The 19,051-nt window shown below is 31.2% G+C and overlaps 2 protein-coding genes across 5 annotated transcripts in view; one reads left to right on the top strand and one right to left on the bottom strand.

Annotated features, from left to right (window-relative positions):
- LOC127701048 (A disintegrin and metalloproteinase with thrombospondin motifs 18-like) overlaps positions 1–19,051 on the bottom strand; it is a 523,205-nt gene that overhangs the window by 397,534 nt on the left and 106,620 nt on the right. The window lies entirely within an intron of this gene.
- The window catches only part of LOC127701052 (serine/threonine-protein kinase Nek11-like), a 34,079-nt gene that overhangs the window by 2,373 nt on the left and 12,655 nt on the right, over positions 1–19,051 (top strand). The window contains exons 2-12 of one of the 4 annotated variants that reach the window (XM_052204832.1): positions 2,718–2,883; positions 5,002–5,150; positions 5,637–5,798; positions 6,448–6,597; positions 7,849–7,927; positions 10,883–10,956; positions 11,895–12,023; positions 12,754–12,829; positions 13,605–13,701; positions 16,487–16,672; positions 18,093–18,302. In XM_052204832.1, coding sequence (XP_052060792.1) covers positions 2,718–2,883; positions 5,002–5,150; positions 5,637–5,798; positions 6,448–6,597; positions 7,849–7,927; positions 10,883–10,956; positions 11,895–12,023; positions 12,754–12,829; positions 13,605–13,701; positions 16,487–16,672; positions 18,093–18,302 — 1,478 coding nt within the window. Of the gene's footprint in view, positions 1–2,717; positions 2,884–5,001; positions 5,151–5,636; positions 5,799–6,447; positions 6,598–7,848; positions 7,928–10,882; positions 10,957–11,894; positions 12,024–12,753; positions 12,830–13,604; positions 13,732–16,486; positions 16,673–18,092; positions 18,303–19,051 lie in introns of all 4 variants that reach the window. The other 3 variants (XM_052204831.1, XM_052204834.1, XM_052204833.1) reach the window with 3 other exon arrangements.

Genomic DNA, 19,051 nt, shown 5'->3' with positions numbered 1-19,051 from the left:
ACATGTACCATACAGCATAGTTTTGATCATTTAATGTGAAAACCATTCATGGCTGATAAGTTTTAACTATCATCTATAATTTGACTATGGTCATGATGGTATCTATTATCTGCTATTCATTAAGACATCTATGACCTAAACGCCATTTTCAGCTGTGTGCTAATCCAGAGTTCGCGAAAATGGTCGGTCAAAATGAGGCTCGGACCAGTATTTTGAAGGCTAGTGCCGGTCCTGATGACCGATGTAAAAACGGCCGTTGTAGTGCAAATTTCGGCACTTTTTTACATCGGTTATTAGATGTACCGCAACTGTTTCCAATAAGTATTTGTAGGCCTGGCTAAAATTTTGTAGGACTGACAAATAATCATGCTTTGTCGGTCCCATGACCGACGGGTCAAAATAAGTTTTCGCGAACTCTGCTAATCAATTTATAGGGTGTTGCATATATATTATCGCTTTTGATCATTCACTGCAATAATTTTGGCCTTTTGATTTTTGTTACGTACTAATAATAAAAATTCTGTCAAAATTTTGTTTCTATCACAGTTGGACAACACTTTATATATCTTGTATATAGCAGGCTGCACACTTCTCCTAGTAATGGATTTCTGCCAAAACATATTGTTCGTCCTGTTCTCAGATTTGCATGTACATTTGTACATTTTTATAGTATATTTTTTTTTGTAATTGTGGAAATTAATAGGAAGCAATCATATATAGACAAAGATTCAGCTCCATTTATAAATTAACATCATGTATTTGATTTACAATTGACATGTTCAGTACTAGTGGTTTAGCAGGAATGGTTTTTACATTGCTCTTTTTAAAAATTTTATTTAATTGTTGATTTTAATAGTGTGATGAGTGTTCTTGCATGTGTTTGTGCTGTATTTCTGTCATGTAGTGTTGTCATTTTAGCGAGATTTTTTAACATTGTCATATAAGCGGGAGGTTTGGCTAGCCATTAAACCAGGTTCAACCCACCATTTTATCTTAAAATGTCCTGTACCCAGTCAGGAATATGGCAGTTGTTATCAAATAGTTTGTTTCTATGTATGTTGGCATTTGTTTTTGTTGCACTTCAGTGTTCCTGTTGTTCCTTTGTTTTCCTCTTATAGTTGATGTGTTTCCCTCGGTTTTAGTTTGTAACCCTGATTTGTTTTCTCTCAATCGATTTATGACTCTTGAACACCGGTATACTACTGTTGCCTTTATTTAATAGTATGCACAATTATATTTCATTTCAATAAAATTCAAATGTAAAACAATTAACATATTTTATGTCATTTGATTACAAGTTAACTAAGTCAAAAAGTCCTTCTCCAATATTGTGAGGGTTGAGAAAAAAGGATTTCCCACATTGCAGTGAAACTTTTTATGAATTTGGTATCATTTGAATAGCAACAGAATCCTCAACAACCAAATTTTCTAATATGTGTATCATACATATTAGTTTCTGTTCACTGAGATTATAAGCTATGCCATAGTTATCAGTTTGCATCATTCTTTTTGAATATGTGGTTGGCAATAAAAGAATTACATGGAAAATAAACAAACTATGATTATTTTGATACTTCTAAAATGAATTTGATCCGAAAATATATCAATTTACATTTTTTTACTTTGATATCATTATTTTATAATTCAATATAAAATAATTGATTTTTTGAAGTACAAAACAGGATATAATTATATAACAGTTTCCAATGCTTAATGTTCTTTGTCAAAACTTTCAACTGATTTAAATGTCTATTAATTTTTCTCCTTCAGGAAGAACTTTTGAATTATTGTCCCTAACAAAAGAACTTATATCAGAAGATTCTCATTTTGATTTTGCTTGTACAATTGTACATTTATGCTATTATGGAAAGACAATTATAAGCAAATACATACGGGCACTAACCAAATACTGTATATTTTGCAAATCTTTTGAAAGTAAAAAAAAATTTTTTCTGCTGGTTAACAAGTATTATACTTGTAACATCTCAGGATATCCATTGCATTGCCCGAATGTATCTCAACAAGGATGTATCATTAAAGGATGAAAAGTCATATAGAAGGGTGATGGAAATACTATTTTTGAATTTTTCAAGAAATCAGTAGTTGTAGGTGGTTCTCTCTGGGTACTCTGATCTACTCTGGCTTCCTCCACCAATAAAATCTGGTAGCCATGATATAGCCAACAGTGTTGAAAATGAAGAACATCTGTCATTTGTTGAACATTTAAAGGCTTGGTTCTCCTGTACCCAAGAAATCCACAAAAATTGGTATCTAAGGAATATAATAATAATGAATCCAAATGTGTATTGTTCAGCATGTTTAGTAATATTTTTGCTGCTGTTCAGCATGTTTAGTAATATTTTTGCTGCATACTGTAACAGGTCAGTTGTCATTCATTTTTTCCACAAGATAAATATCCCCATGCATACTTCATGTACATGTACTATACTTAGTCCTTTCTTATTGAACAAAAACCCTTTGGGTGAAACTGATGACAGGGGATACTGGGTCTTTCTCTTTCAAACATTTAGTTGAGGCAAACTCCAGTACACTTAACTGAATCAAACATTTGAAATTTCAATATTTTGTGGCAACAATTGCCTACTTAAAATTTAAAAGTTTTAGTATTTGTGTATTGACATATGATCGGGAACATATCTGTCCAGTTTTAAAAAGATTGACATTTTAAGTGTTTTTATATGTTTTCTTATTTTCAGGAAAGTTTTAAAGGAGATATCTGTAGGAGAGTTAGCACCTGATGAAACAGTAGATGCTGTGAGTGAAGCCAAAGTCTTGTCTAAATTGAATCACCCAGGGATTGTTAAATTCCATGACAGTTTTATAGATGGAGAATCATTCTGTATTGTAACAGAATACTGTGAGGTAATAACCAATTTTAAAAGACTTATTTATGAGGTTTTGTCATTGGTGATGCCATGTTTTTTTTTCTTCATTTCTATATTCTTTAATTTTAGACGTTTTCTCTATTCTTTATTTATTTTCCCCATTATTCTCTATTCTTTATAATTTTACATCTCTTTATTCTCTATTCTTTATTTTTTTTTTGCCTATTTTTCTTTATTCTGTATTTTTTTGTCCATTATATATTCTCTATTCTGCAAACCCCACCCAGTCCCTCTTTAATACAGTAAATAACAGAAAAATTTTGCAGTCATATTAGATAAAGGTCAAGACATCAGTGAGGAAACGTGTCATTTGCTAGTGTTACTGTACATTGTGGATCTTTCAGAAAAAAATAAGACTTTATCATTGCTTTAAAATGAAGGTTGGTGTTTAGAAAAAAACAAGATATTCTGTTTAAATTCAGTAGAGGAGAAAAATAGTCTCCACCTATTTTTAACGTATATCATTTGATAATGCAAATTTTTGGGACTAATATTTTCTCATTTTAATGCAAGAAAAGACACACAATGTATGATAATATGTCTAAAACAACAGTATTTTCTTTTGTATAAAGCCTAATATTTCAGAAGGTAGAAAAGCCATATTGTTCTAAACCGGTATACATTATATAAATGGCCAATAGTCTGAAGTTTCCCCCCCTTCCTGAGAATGTGGCAGTTGACCTTGACCTCATTTTTATTGTTCAAAGATTGGCAAATCATTTTTTTATTTGTTTTTTTTATTTCATTTTGATAGAGCAGTCAAATTCAAATTCCTCTGATTTATACATAGTAAATACATTTCAGTCACTAATGTTTAATGTGGATCTAAAACTCAGATGTTTATATGTTTTTCCTGTTCCCCAATCATTATTTATATCTTATTTGTACGTTTAAGTCTGATTTGCGTCATTAAATTTGACTTTAAAGGACGTGAAGGGGGATTTACATTACATGCACATATCAATGTATAAATATAGGATATAGTTAAATGAACTGTGAAACATGACACTATTTAATACTTTACTTCATGGTACATGTGGTATATAGTCAATGTATAATAAAATTTATTGTGCTAAAAGACTTTAAATTTCTGTGATCGTATCAAGATGATACAGTTCGTATAGATTACTAATTACTTTAAACTCGCTTATTTCACTTACATAATTGTTACATTGTATGATTGCTGCTTGCATTTTAAACTGATAGAATGTGTCATCTACAAAACTCATATTACCAATTTCTAGAATAGAATGTGCACATTTTCAGTTATACTATGAAGATCTACCAATTTCTTATTTCCAATTTTATCACAAACTACAGTAGGTCTGCCAAAAGTTTGTAACAAATTTCTGTGATATGTAATCATATGTTAGACTGTCATTTTTGCTGGATGAAAAGTTGGCAACATCTTTCTCAGGTTATTAAACCTTTTGTGCTTATGATTGTGGGAGTACAGGTGTGTAATTGACAAGGACATTGACCTACAAATCAACTGACATTTCCCTAGAGGAAAGAAGGTTTCAAGGGCTCCTCCTTTTAGTAATGTTTTTAAAGTGAAATAACTGATGAAATAGTGACATCATGACTCCTGCAGCAATTATAAAATCAGCAAAATCCGTGGACAAAAACATAGAACCCAGAAAAAAAACACATTTTCCTCAAAGGTCTTCATTTAAGAAAAAGAACCAAGTCATACTACAGTATTGATATTTAATTTAAAAAAAACCAGTAAAGATTACATTTTAAAACATGTTTAAAAACAATAGAATACTTTCTTGAGATTTTATAACTTACAAATACTTACAACATGTATAAGTGTAATCACTCTGTTTTCCCGCCAAATGTCAGTGGTTCCCTCCGGGCATCCTCAACCAATAAAAACTGGCCGTCTTGAAATAGCTAAAAGTGGCGTTTAACACCAGTCAATCAATCAATCAATATAAACACTCTAGACCCTGATCCAATCCAAAGAATCAACTACTCTCACTACATGTACAATTTTTCCTTAAAAATTAGCAAAGGGGTGTTGGAAAAAAAATTTGAACCATATAAAAGAGGAAATCTTAAAAACATGATTTAAAATTTTTAATTTTAGGGTGGTGATTTAGATGCTAAGATAAATGAATTAGCCAAGTCAAAAAAAAATTTAGAAGAAAAAACAATATTAGATTGGTTTGTTCAATTAGTGTTAGCTGTGCATTATATGCATACAAGGAGAATTCTACACAGAGATCTCAAATCAAGGTAAGTAACTATGATTGATTTAACCCTGTAGCATAAGTTAGTAGAATGAAACAAACCCTCACATAAAAAAAATATCATAAAAAGAAAACTTCGTCTATAATTATGGTGTATTTTGATATTTGCAAGCAATAGTCAAAGACTTTATAGTTGTATATTTAACCAACTGGGACAGGTATGTGGCGAGGGTGAACAACTAATAATGAACACCGTTATGAGGAAGATATTGAAGTTACTCCCTCTTTGATCCGCCTATACTTATTTATCACCACTGTGGCCAGAAATGACTACTTACATGTTCAGATTAATCCAGTTGATTCAAAGAGATTTTCAACATTACAATGTCAAAAATGTTACATTAGAACGTTGTTTGTTATAGATTGTGAAGTCTGTCTCAACAGCTCGGTTTTGTGTTGTCACTTGCTTGTTAATTAGATAGTTTGACTTGAATTAAAACATTCATATTGTTATCTATCTTTATTATTACAGGAATATATTTTTGAAAGGAAATATGGTAAAAATAGGTGATTTTGGTATATCTAAAATCTTAATGGGAACAGCTGACCTTGCCTCCACTTTTACAGGAACTCCATATTACATGAGTCCTGAAGTTCTTAAACATGAAGGGTACAATTCTAAATCTGATGTTTGGTAAGATATATTTTATTTTCTTGTCTCATAAATTTACTATTTTAAATACTGTAAATTTAGAATTTTTAGTGATGTTTTTATTCATGGTAAAATAACAACGGGATAGGTCTTACTAAACTAGCATTTAGAATTATTGTAGCAATAATCGTAAACAGCTTTTCCTGAAATCACAATAATTAAAGTCACATTATCATTCATTATTCAAGAACTGAATTAATAAATCCATGCATTATTTATGAATTTACAGTATACATTACCCCTTTACTTAGTCAAGTTTGCAGCGGTCTGGATAGTTGATCAACATTCAAAATTTTTTGAGATATCTTGATTCAAACAAAAACAAAATATATTAAAATATTTACCAGAAATTTAATATAACATTTGTAATTTAGTCTTACTATATCCCTCTCATAATTACTGACACAATCATAGCTTTTGACAAAATGAAGAAATGATTGTTCCGATCAAATATTTAGTGGATTGTCAGAATTTACTCAAATTGTGCATATGTGATACATGTGATATATACCTTATACTCTTGGGGGGGGGGGGGACTTAAATTCTGGACATTTTTGGGTATTTCACTAAACGGAGCCAAAAAGCCGTTAAGTCAACTTACTTATCGCCTTGTTTGTTTTTGTCTCAACAGGTCAATAGGTTGTATACTATATGAGATGTGTACTTTATGTCATGCCTTCGATGGAAAGAGTTTGATGGCTGTAATGTACAAAATTGTGGAGGGAGAGCCTCCTAAACTACCAGATACGTATTCCAGTGAAATAAGCAGGGTATTAAATATGTAAGTTTTAATATTATTTATAGAAAACTCAGTAATACTCTAAAATGGTAAGTCATGTTTTTCATGTAACCATGGTTAATGGTAGACAAAGCTTGTGACATTAAAACCTTTTTTTTACATTTTTCTTCAAATTGTATAAAAATAAGAAGATGTGGTATGCTTGCCAATGAGACAACTCTCCACCTGGTGGCAGAGACCAAAGGACATAAAAGTTAACAGTACAGCCTTCAACAATGAGCAAAACCCATAGAAAGCTTTAAAAGGCTCCAAAATAACAAATGTAAAACATATCAAACAAGCAAACAAATGGCATGATTTAAGTACAAAACAAAAAACAAATTAACAAACGACAACCACTGAATTACAGGCTCCTAACTTGGGACAGGCACATACAGAATGTGACAGGGTTAAACATGTTTGCTGTTGCTCCTTCCCTCCCCTAACTAGGGACAGTGGTGTAACTGTACACCATATTAACATGCTATAAGAACCATTTGAAAAGGGCTGAACTCGTCAGATTGTTACAAAGCACATAAAAACACAAAATACAGATCTGAGAGTACTCATAGATACTGAAAGCTAGTTCAAAGCCAATAACAACTAATAAAAAATTATGTGTCTTAAGACTAAAATATCAATCAGTACACATCCAACTTCCAAAGGATTTAATGTAAGGACTTCATTTACAGTAGAGAAGAACATGACCTTGTGAAATGCCAAAATATATAGGTATCTACAGATTGTATAAGCATGAATGTATATATGTGTATTTACATAATATTTAGTTTAGTTTTAATTTACTGATAACAAAATCAATATGTATTCAGATAATAACAGTATTAAAAGATCTAATTACAGTGTTGAATTAGAAACCTTTTAGAATAAGTTTATTTAAAGGATCGATAAGTTTACCCAGATGGTATCTAAATTTACGGGTTAGGTGAACAACATCACTGTAAAAATTATGATGTGCTATTCTGTTTGAAATAAGACTTCTACAGGTGCAGACAAACTTCCAAACCAAATCTTTGTATCTTTGGTAGAATTTAGTAAAAGTTTTAAGTAATTTGTTGTAAAAAAATCCTTGACTCTATAATTTACCAGTTATACATAGATTACATTCATTTCCTTCATTTTTTTTGTGCGAAAAGAGCAATTCTGCCAAATAAATAAATTTGGTTTCATATGAAATTGTGATAAATTCATCATTGTTATTGAATATTTGGTACATTACAAGATGATGTATTACAGAATGTTGCAGAGAGATCCAGAGAAAAGACCATCAGCAACAGATTTATTAAAAGAACCATTATTAGCCAATCATATAGCTGTAAGTCTTTGATGACCTTTTTCTCTAAAAATTTTATATGAAGATACATATAATTTTATGGATAGATGGACTTTTTTTTAATTTAACGTTGCCATACAGCCTGAGATTAAAATTTTGTTAAACCTTTAGGGAATGTTATGAAACTTGGACTGAAGCTTCTTTAAGATCCAGAAATAGCATCTGAAGAAAACATCTGATTATTTTTTTTATTATGCCCCTGCCAAGGCGGAGGGGGCATTAAGTTTTACCCTTGTCCGTACGTACGTCCCAAAATTGGTTTCCGTTATCTAATTAAAGTTTGCCTCAACCGAATGTTATTAAACTTATACACAATGCTTATTACCACAAAACACAGATCAAGTTTGAACTTTGGTGGCATCACTTTAACAGTTCTATAGTTATGCCCCTTTATAAATGGAAAAATTGCAAAAATTTTATTTTTCTTCTAAATATCAAGTAATTTTTATATGCGCGTTTACTGGACGTATTATGGTATACCATTGTCCGTCCGCCTGTCTGTCCGTCGTCAACATGTCGACATTTGAATTACCTCCCTTACACTGCTTTTATATTATGTATAAAGTAATGGTCAATGAACAATTAAGACAATTTAAAAGCAGTGTAAGGGAGGTAATCCAAATACAACGTTTTGATTACCTCCCTTACACTGCTTTTAAATTATGTTTAAAGAAATGCATATTTATAAAGGAAGACCAGTAAAAATATCTGCAAATGTTGCATCTTTTTTTTTACAAAAAAATCCATATGAAAGATTTGACACCATATTTTAAATTCTATTATAAAATAGATTAAGTTAGCACTATGGTAAATTTAAATGGGTAATTATGGTTGCAAACTCCATGGGAAATTTGAATTGAGATTATGACCATATCTTGAGGGAAAGAATTTTTTTAGGGGAAAAAGGGGGGGGGGGGGGGGGGGGGGAGTAAAAAGAAATTGTGGGTGTAAATTTTTTCTCATTTCAGATTTCAGAAATTAAACAGTGATCTGGAAGGATTTTTTCTCTATGGGCCCAGGCCCCCACAAAAATCAATTCAATGGGCCATTTTTAGAAATAATGGGCCATGTTGTCAAATGAGTGGGCCATTCGTTTACAATAAAAACTAAAGATAAAAAAAGTGTATATTTCACTGTACGTACAAGTATGATTCTAATTAATATCATGGATATTGTTCCTATGATTTTGTAATTTCAATTTCAATGAATATACAATAACTTCTCCAAACTGGGCAATATTTACGATAACCTTTATTTACAATGTTAAAACTTGTACTGTTCCCTTGTTCATGTTCATGTTTTTTTTTACATTAAATTTGGGTCTTCGTCGATACCATACTTATTCCAGACGTTCCGTATTAGAGGAAGTTTCTGGCATTTCATCTGCACTTGTATTGTTATTACTTCATTACGATGACAAGAATAACAGTAGAGAGCAACGTTAATTGATAAGACACAACAACAATTCGCTGAAGGCATGTTTGCAAAATGTCAAAACGAGCCAAAGACCAAAAAAAATGACAAGGACAGTTAAGCCCCTTTTATAGAGACAAATACTATGCTATTCATAAAAAGGCTTTTTGGGTTTTTCAATCGAAATAATAGCAAGCTTACTTAAAAGGTTATAATTAGAGAAGAATTCTCGCCTGTACTAGCCAATTTTCACAAATTTAAAGTTGTTTATAAAAAATTATATCATGAATAATGGTTAATTACGTTTTTTGGGTAATCAATCATACCGCATGTTGCTATTATAACCATAGGAAAACACCCTAGACGTCCCAAAAATATATAGGTGCTCCTATCATTGGAGTAAACACTACACAGTTGTGTACTCACACATGGCGGCACAAAATACGATCGAAAATCCATTTGACGATATCTCAACGTTTCAAAACGAAGTGAAAAATATCATGCGCCACGCGGGCGCTTACATTTGTCACTCTATGCGCCATTTCTGGTCGATAAGCGCAATTGACGCAAGGCGCACGTCCTTCCCGATCACTGATTAAAAAGAAAAATTCTTCAAATATTTTTTTTTTTGCAAAAAAAAAAAGGGGGGGGGGTTAATACGTAACAGCATAGTGTATTGCACAAAAGCAAAAAAGAAAGGGGGGGTAAATTTTCTATTTTTTTTTGTGGGGGGGGGTCAATTCGCAACAGCAAAGTGTATTGCACAAAAGTAAAAATTGAATATAAATTCAAATCATATAACCAATTCTAAGTTCTTTAACTACAGTAATTCTGTGTCAGAAATCTTTTGTGTGTCAAATTTTTAACTACAATCCAAATTCAGACCTGTATCAAGCGTGATTATTGCATCCATTTTTGCCCCAACTGTCAGGGTTGGACCTCTGCGGTTGTATCCAGTTGGATAAATTGGAGTTATCTTCCTTTGTCCATGATTATAGTTAAATCAACTACAATCAATACTTTATACAATGCAATGTTTAATTTTGACTTCCACTGATAAAACACAGATCAAGTTGAATTTGGGTAGTGTTTCTTTAACCATTATTGAGTTATGCCCCTTTATAAATCGAAAGATTGCAAAATGTTTAGTTTCCATTCTGTAACTTAAGTTTGCCCCAACCAAACATTATGAAACCTAGACACAATATTCATTACCACAAAACTAAGATCCAGTACAAATTTTTTGTTTCCGTTTCCGTTTTCTAACTTTCGTGGCAACACTTTTACCATTCTTGAGTTATGTCCCTTTATAAACATAAAAAAAAAACTTTCGTTTCAATTCTTTAACTTTAGTTTGTCTCAACCAAATGATATAAAACTTATACACAACCGTTCAAGAGTTATGCGTGTTTACAAATAGAAAAATTGCTGAATTTTTCTATTTCTGTTCTCAATTTATTTATTTTCTGGAATTTGTTTGGGATTTGACATTAAGCCACCATTGAATAAGTTTTTGTGTTACAGAAAATGTCCCAGGATTATCAGTCTAGACATACTGATCATGCTACTAAAGATGCTGAAGAAATTGCTAAATTATTGTGAGTACATTTTTGCTTATCCATAGCTAATTCTTATACAAATTAGATATACATTTATATAATCTTAAAATTAGAAGATTAAAATATAAGAACTATATCTCCTGCATAAAGACAAATAATGAAAATATATACTTGTAGAGGGTCTAGAACCCCCTCCCCCCTGTTTGTAGGCTATACAAAGATGGATTGATGCATGTTTTTGTGTGTAATCTCAGGTCAATACAATATTGAATTTCAAAAGAAAATACTGGGGCTCCGTTTCTAATGGCATGATTTATTATTGTTGGTGGAATAAAGTGCAATGGCTAATTATTTTATTTTCTATTCAGAATAAAGTCCATGAAATGGAACAATTACTAAACAGCTACTGTGGATTCATTATTATTCGTGGAATACCAATTTTCGTGGATTTCGTGGGTACTGGTAAACCACGAATTCAAATGTTCAACTATTTACAAACTTTCCATTGGTTTGTATGCAGACTTAAGCTAAACCACGAAATTAAATATCCACGAAAATGCAAGATTTCCTCAATCCACGAAAATTGATATCCACGAAAATAAATGAATCCACAGTACTCAAAATTGAATTAATTCACTGTATCTATGTGTAAAGGGAGATAACTTTAGGTGTATTTTTAAAAGACATTTAAAGATGGTAATATCTAATACATGTACAGAACTTAAAGCTTCGAAAAGATTTCTGTTGGCATTCACAGCTATTTCTATTTAAAATTAAAGATTAATGGTTTCTTGGGGGGAAAAAATCACTTTAAACAACTACAAGCTGCCTTTCAATAACTATCTAAAATAAGTTTTGTCAATAGTAGCTGCTATTTAAGAACACCAAACCAACTTGAACAATTACTTTGTTTAGTCATTAATTGAAACAGTATTTATCAGAAGTGTATAAATACATAATGAAATTTCATTGTGCAGGAAGCAAAAATCAAGACTGAGAGATTTACAAGAAAAGGAAGAAGATCAAAAATGGAAGAACTTGCCTCCAAGAGAAAGAATGAGAATAAGAAAACAACAACAAGCTGACCAGGAAGCAGAAAGATTGAGGTTTGAATTTTTGAATTTTTTTTAAAACAATTATCATTGTAGGCTTTCTTTCCACTTGGAGATAATCAAAAGAATATTGCTAAGGTGATGGGGAAATAAACATGAATGTTTTCTATACACTTTTGCCACTAATGATGGTCATTTGACCTGCTGTTTTATTGTTTCCCCAGATCTTGTAGACCATGCAATTGTCAGTGTTTTCAGATCTATCAGATCAGTTTTCCTATTGTTCAATTGAAAGCATGTTTCTCTTGTTCTGTTATTGTTTTATTTCTGTCAGCTCTTGATTGACATTTTAAAAGGAGGAACCCCTTTAATGAAAATACCTCTATGTTAGCTGAGAAGACAATTTTGGCACCACTAAAACATGTTACTGGATTTTTTTAGGTGCCAATTTTATAAGGTTAATTACTGAAAAAAATACCTGGTACAAAGTTTTTAAATAAATATATACACTTAGGTACAGTGACATATTCTGGATTCCTGTAAAGGGCTTATTGCTGATGATCTAGGATCAGTGACCTGTTTTGATAATTTGCATAATTACCATGTGAGAAATACAGGTTATGTGGAGCCTAAAATTATATGTCTCTGTAAAATTCATCAGAATCCTTTATATGAAACATGAAACCATAGAGGAGCTACCAGTATTTTGTAACATCCTGATTGACCATGCTGTTTTATATAATAAAGCAATTTTAAATATATTGCATTATTGCATCTTTTTCAGGGAATCTGCCAAATTACAGCTCTCTGAAAATATTCAAAGAAAAAACCAGATTCAGAAAACCTTACACATGCAATCAGTAAGTTACTTAATTTCGACAATAAACACAACATTTTACTTTAAATCCATTAGATTACTTGTTTTCTAATTTGAAGCACAGGGAAATCTATTTGTCAGGTATGCTGGAGAGAGAGGAGTTATTGCCAAGTAGCAAATTTATCTTAAAATCAGTGGTAAAAATCTGTTTTCAAATTTATTTTTCTCTTCTCAATGAACTTCACAATCTTATCACATGAGAATGTTTTATTTGTCATGTCTTATTTTGAATATGATGAGCTGACCATAACACATTGTTAGGGTTAGGAGAAATTATAGATTATAATTAGAGAAATACATAGTACTGTTGGTTAAGTTTGTATTAAGGTTCAAAGCTATGCAATAACAAGTTATCAAAGCTGTACAGACAGTAGTTATAGCTGTATATGTCTTAACAATGTTATGTGCATTCAGTTTTATGTAGGTATAATACTGTAAACCAACTAGTTCAGAGTAGAAAAATAATATGAATATCAGTCATCACAAATATTACAAAATAGGATCCTCTCTAATATGAAATATCAACAAAGTTAGGAAATTGTGAAATTGAATTGTTGTGAAGTTGTGAAGAAAGGTATAAACACAAATAAAAGTATCTGTAAAAATAAGTTAGTTTACAGTGTATAATAGTACAATATAAAAATAAGATGTAGTATGATTGCCATTGAGACAACTCTCCATCAGAGACCCAAATTCCATAGAAGGTTAGCCCATATTTTTAAAATGTGTGTTTGTTAAATTTATTTGTTTCTTTCCAGGTACCAGCATGGGCTGGAGGTTCAGGTGAAGGAGAGAAATTCAGAGAGGCATTAACGGTTGTCCGTGAGGATGACAAGACAATAAAACCCAATAAAAGTAAAGACTTTGGAACTAGATCTGCACCATGTATGTTTGATAACTAACTACACATTGGTTTACACTTCTGTTGTAATTACAACAATAACATGTAGTAGTAAAGTTCTAGTAATTAGGAATTTGTAAATATGCACTTACATTTTTGAAAACTAAAAGAATGATACAATAAAAAAAGGCCTTAAATTTTATTATGATCTATAGAAGTCTTTTTTTCTTTTCTTTTTTATTTCTTAAAATAGTCTACAAACTAATTTAGTGTAACAGTTATAAGGGATTTTTATCACTAAGATGTCTTCTTATTAACATTTCCTTGTAGATTGAACTTTATACCTCTTTACCTTCCTATTTAGTTGAGATTACAACATATTTTGTTTGTCAATTTTCTGTATATATTTACACAGCTCCGTATGAAAACTTTTTCTCAAAGTTGATTTAGAAATCAAATAATCAGCAACCTAAATTAGTACACAGAAATATTTTCAAGTGATATGCAGAAAACTGAAAATAATGTGCATATTAGTCACTTCAACTTTAATACTCTGCCTTTACTAAACAATTTCCTTGTATGAAGCACATTGGCATTAATGTGGCTCAAAAATGGTCAAATTTAACCTGTGACCTTGGAGGTTTAGCAGGTGACCTTTGAAAATGTTCAAAACTTTACTCAAAAGACTAACTTAAATTTGCTTAAAAGGTGATCTGGTGACCTGAGGCATTTTTTAAAGCGACCATGTCATGTAAGGGAGTACCCTACTGTTGCTCCATTATTGGCCACTTGGCTTAAATCTCAAAAGGGGCAGCAATTTTTTATAATCTGTATATTTGTTAAAACATAACAACTACATTTCACACTGATACACATTGCATAAACAAGTTTATTTAGTCTGATTATTTTTAGCTCACCTGGCCCAAAGAGCCAAGTGAGCTTTTCTCATCACTTGACGTCCGTCGTCCGTAAACTTTAACAAAAATCTTCTCCTCTGAAACTACTGGGCCAAATTGACCAAACTTGGCCACAATCATCATTTGGGTATATAGTTTAAAAAATATGTCCGGTGACCTGGCCAACCAACCAAGATGGCCGCCATGGCTAAAAATAGAACATAGGAGTAAAATGTTGATTTTGTCTTATATCTCTGAAACCAAAGCATTTAGAGCAAATCTAACATTGTGGTAAAATTGTTTATCAGGTCAAGATCTATCTGCCCTATAATTTTCAGATAAATCTAACAACCCGTTGTTGGGTTGCTGCCCCTGAATTTGTAATTTTAAGGAAATTTTGCCGTTTTTGGTTATGATCTTGAATATTATTATAGATAGAGATAAACTGTAAACAGCAATAATGTTCAGCAAAGTAAGATCTACAAATAAGTCAACTTGACCAAAATGGTCATTTGACCCCTTAAGGAGTTATTGCCCTTTATAGTCAATTTTTAACCATTTTTCGTAAATTTTTGTAATCTTTTACAAAAGACTTCTCCAATGAAACTACTAAAACAAATTTAACCAAACTTGTCCACAATCATCATTAGGGTATCTAGTTTGAAAAATATGTCCGATGACCCCGCCCGCGAACCAAGATGGCCGACATGGCAAAAAATAGTACATAAGGTAAAATGCGGTTTTTGGCTCATATCTCTGAAACCAAAGCATTTAGAGCAAATCTGATAGGGTAAAATTGTTCATTAGGTCAAGATCTATCTGCCCTGCAATTTTCAGACCAATCAGGCAACACTTTGTTGGGTTGCTGCCCCTGAATTGGTAATTTTAAGAAAATTTTGCAGCTTTTGGTTATTATCTTGAATATTATTATAGATAGAGATAAACTGTAAACAGCAATAATGTACAGCAAAGTAAGATCTACAAATAAGTCAACATGACCAAAATTGTCAATTGACCCCTTAAGGAGTTATTGCCCTTTATAGTCAATTTTTTATAATTTTCATAAATTTTGTAAAATTTTACAAAATATTTTCCACTGTAACTACTGGGCCAAGTTCATTATAGATAGAGATAATTGTAAGCAGCAAGAATGTTCAGTAAAGTAAGATCTACAAACACATCACCATCACCAAAACACAATTTTGTCATGAATCCATCTGTGTCCTTTGTTTAATATGCACATAGACCAAGGTGAGCGACACAGGCTCTTTAGAGCCTCTAGTTTTTACATCAATAAAATATCTACTTGTCCTTCAAATTTAATGGCAATTTCACTCCTGATACTCGTTTTTTAATATTGTTTTCTTTTTCCTTTTAATCTGTAAATTGAACAGTCATTAAATTGACAACCAGCACTTTCTTGCACTGGTTTAGTTAAGCATGAGTTTGTTGATGTTTAAATGCACTCATCTGTCCTTCCTTGGTGCACTAATTGCATGCATACTAATGAAGGAGACATAAGCTCAGATCAACTTTGGTATCTCAATAACTTAGGTTCACCTGTTTTCATAAAGCAAAGTTATGCATGAATTATAAAATTTTCAAAAACTTTTTGTTTTCTTCTGAAAAGTTGAGATATTATATTATTTTTCATTTTACTTTGTTTACACAATGTCGATTCCAAATATTCCAATTCTAATATGTAAACTATATATATATATATATATTTATAAAAAAATAGCTTGTAAACAATAACGTAAGTGAAAGATTTTTCCCCCATTACATAATAAATAAATTGATAAAGATGAATAATTACTTATCTGTAAAGGAAATGGGCTTGTGTGTAGAAGTGTTTTTTTAAATATAGTGTGCTTTTGACACCTTGCTTTCTCTCCTTACACAGTGTTTATTCAGCATGAAATAACAGAATCCAGTGATGAAGAAGAAGAGACAATCAAATCTAAAACATTAACTGGTGCCGAGAAACACCATACTTTACTGAACTTTAAACCTGAAGACCGACCCATTACACCATTAAGAGACAAGATGATATATGATCTGGCCAATTCTTCTTTAGATTTTAAAGATGGTAATAATTTACAGATGTATTACTGTTTAAATTTCAATTGATAGGGTTTGGTTAGTTGGTTACATAATTTATGTAAGCTCTATTTGAGGAAAGTATGCAATGTATGTTACTGACCAAGTACAAATGTTAGTCTGAAGTTTATGAAAGAGCTGTTTGCCTAAAACATTAATGGTACTGAGGGAAGGCACTCTAAACATGGGATAACCACTTTCCGAGGCAATATTTAGAATTCTGTTATTCTAATAGTTCAGAAATAAAATACTAATTAAAAACTTAAAAAGATGTGAATTTTACAGTAGGTATTTTCAACTAGCCAGGTAATTCCAACTATTATGCCAGAGGGCACTTAATTTATTGAGACTAACATCAGTTTTGAAAAAGTAACTTTCAAATCTAGGGTTTTATTCCAACTTTTCTTACAATTACTTTATTCTACCCTGTAGTTACCATATTTGTGTGGTCAATTTTTTTATTCAAAAATTTATCAAGATTGCATTTAATTTCATTCATAAAACAAATAAGATGGAGTTGTCCAGTGTCACATTTATACCAGAAAAAAGATGCATATTTTATTGTATCACGGCAGGTTGAAAATGAAACATTAATGATATCATCCAGTGAAATTGTTTAGGTTTCAATAGAAATGATGAATCTGCATTTAATATAAAAATTTTAAAAAGACTAGGAAGAATATGGAAGATAAAAAAAACCCAATAAACCTAATGCAATTACTTGTATCAATGGTTTTGATTGGATGAATCTTCTTTTTGTCAAATTTTATTATATTCTGAAGCATACAAGAAGCCTACAATAGGCTGGTGTTTAGGTTGGAAACCTATGATGTCACCTTGTTTAGTTGAAAAAGAAAACAACATCATATTCGCGGATTTTTTGTTTAATGAAAAATTTACTCAGAATTAGTATACTTTTTCATCTCCGTTTTAAGTCTCATTATTTTAGTCTGATAAAAAAAAATTGCTCAGTAAAATTCAGTGCTGAATTAAAATGTTCCAATTGTCAATCAGTTTTGAAGCATTTAAGTTGATAAAACTTACTGTTTATAAGTAATCAGAATACTTATGATGTAATAAGATTTGAGCTGTGTATCCTCTTTCCGTCTAGAATGGTAGAATTTAACATTACAGGATGGGTATTATACTAGGAATACCATTGCTCAATATATTAAACTTTCATACCTCTAATTGGTTTTTGTAGTCCAATACTAATCAAAAGATGACAATGTTTTTGAGTTCATGTTTCTTATTTTCAAATTGTTCAATTAGGTTTTTTTTTCATTCATCTGAATATTTGTCCTTTAAAATGCATGAAATCTATAGAAGAAATTTTTTAAGTGTGTTTATTTATTAATTAATTGAAAATCTGTAGATAAGTAATTGTTTTTATTCCCCTTAATTTTCAGGTATACCTGACAATCCAGAATTGGCTGATACATATTATTCTCAATATGAAGATTTTGATAAATCAAGTTCTGACGACGAGATGGAAACTGTTGTACACAGAAATTCAGAACAGGGTACAATTGTGCCTAACTCAGTGTCGACATCTGTCGGAGAGGAAGGCCAGTTTTATGAACTCTTAAAGGATGTCCTTGATAAAGGGGATGATGCAGGTATTTCACTTAGTCACATGACTATTCAGAGTAATATTGGATACAATTTTCACCCTGTATATCTACCTTTTATCAAATAACTAATATTGAAAGCAAGAATATTTGTATAACAATGGCAATTGTAGATATCACAACTATTTAGCCTCTTGAAGCTAATATTAGATTGTACATCTCAAAAAATAAAAATGACAACATGTGCAGATTTCCATGGCAGCATGTGGACCTCAGCTTATTGAAAGCTATTGACTTACTAAAATAGTTAATGTATAGGGTCTTTAATAAGAAATTTGAATTTCCAAAAAATTTGTTTAGATTTTGATGCTGTTGCTTTAGCTGTTTCACCTTGAATTAAGTTAGGTATACAAATTTTTTTCTATAGATATATTAAAAGGTGGTATTTTCAAGGGAAAATGTGCTGCAAGAAAAGTTTGAATTCAAAATAAACAGAGAATTGTTGAGGGCTAAAGTATTTCTGCTAATTTGCCCCAACGAAAGTGAACAACAAACTTTCATTAAACACATAAAATAAAATAAATTATAAAAAGATAAAGCATAAAAAGCAGTTGTTTCTTCCATAAGCTCATGATGTTAGCTACTCATATCAATAATATTCATATACAATATTGATAGATTCTATAGCAACACAAAAATGATAAAGCCATAATTTACAAATTTTTATACGACCGCAAAAAAATTTTTGTGGTCGTATATTGGTATGACGTTGGCGTCGTCGTCGTCGTCGTCGTCCG

This window comes from Mytilus californianus, unplaced genomic scaffold (genome assembly GCF_021869535.1).
Source record: "Mytilus californianus isolate M0D057914Y unplaced genomic scaffold, xbMytCali1.0.p SCAF_5, whole genome shotgun sequence".
Lineage (NCBI taxonomy): Eukaryota > Metazoa > Mollusca > Bivalvia > Mytilida > Mytilidae > Mytilus > Mytilus californianus.
The sequence above is the reverse complement of the archived record's forward strand: the minus strand, read 5'-3'. Positions and strand labels throughout refer to the sequence as shown.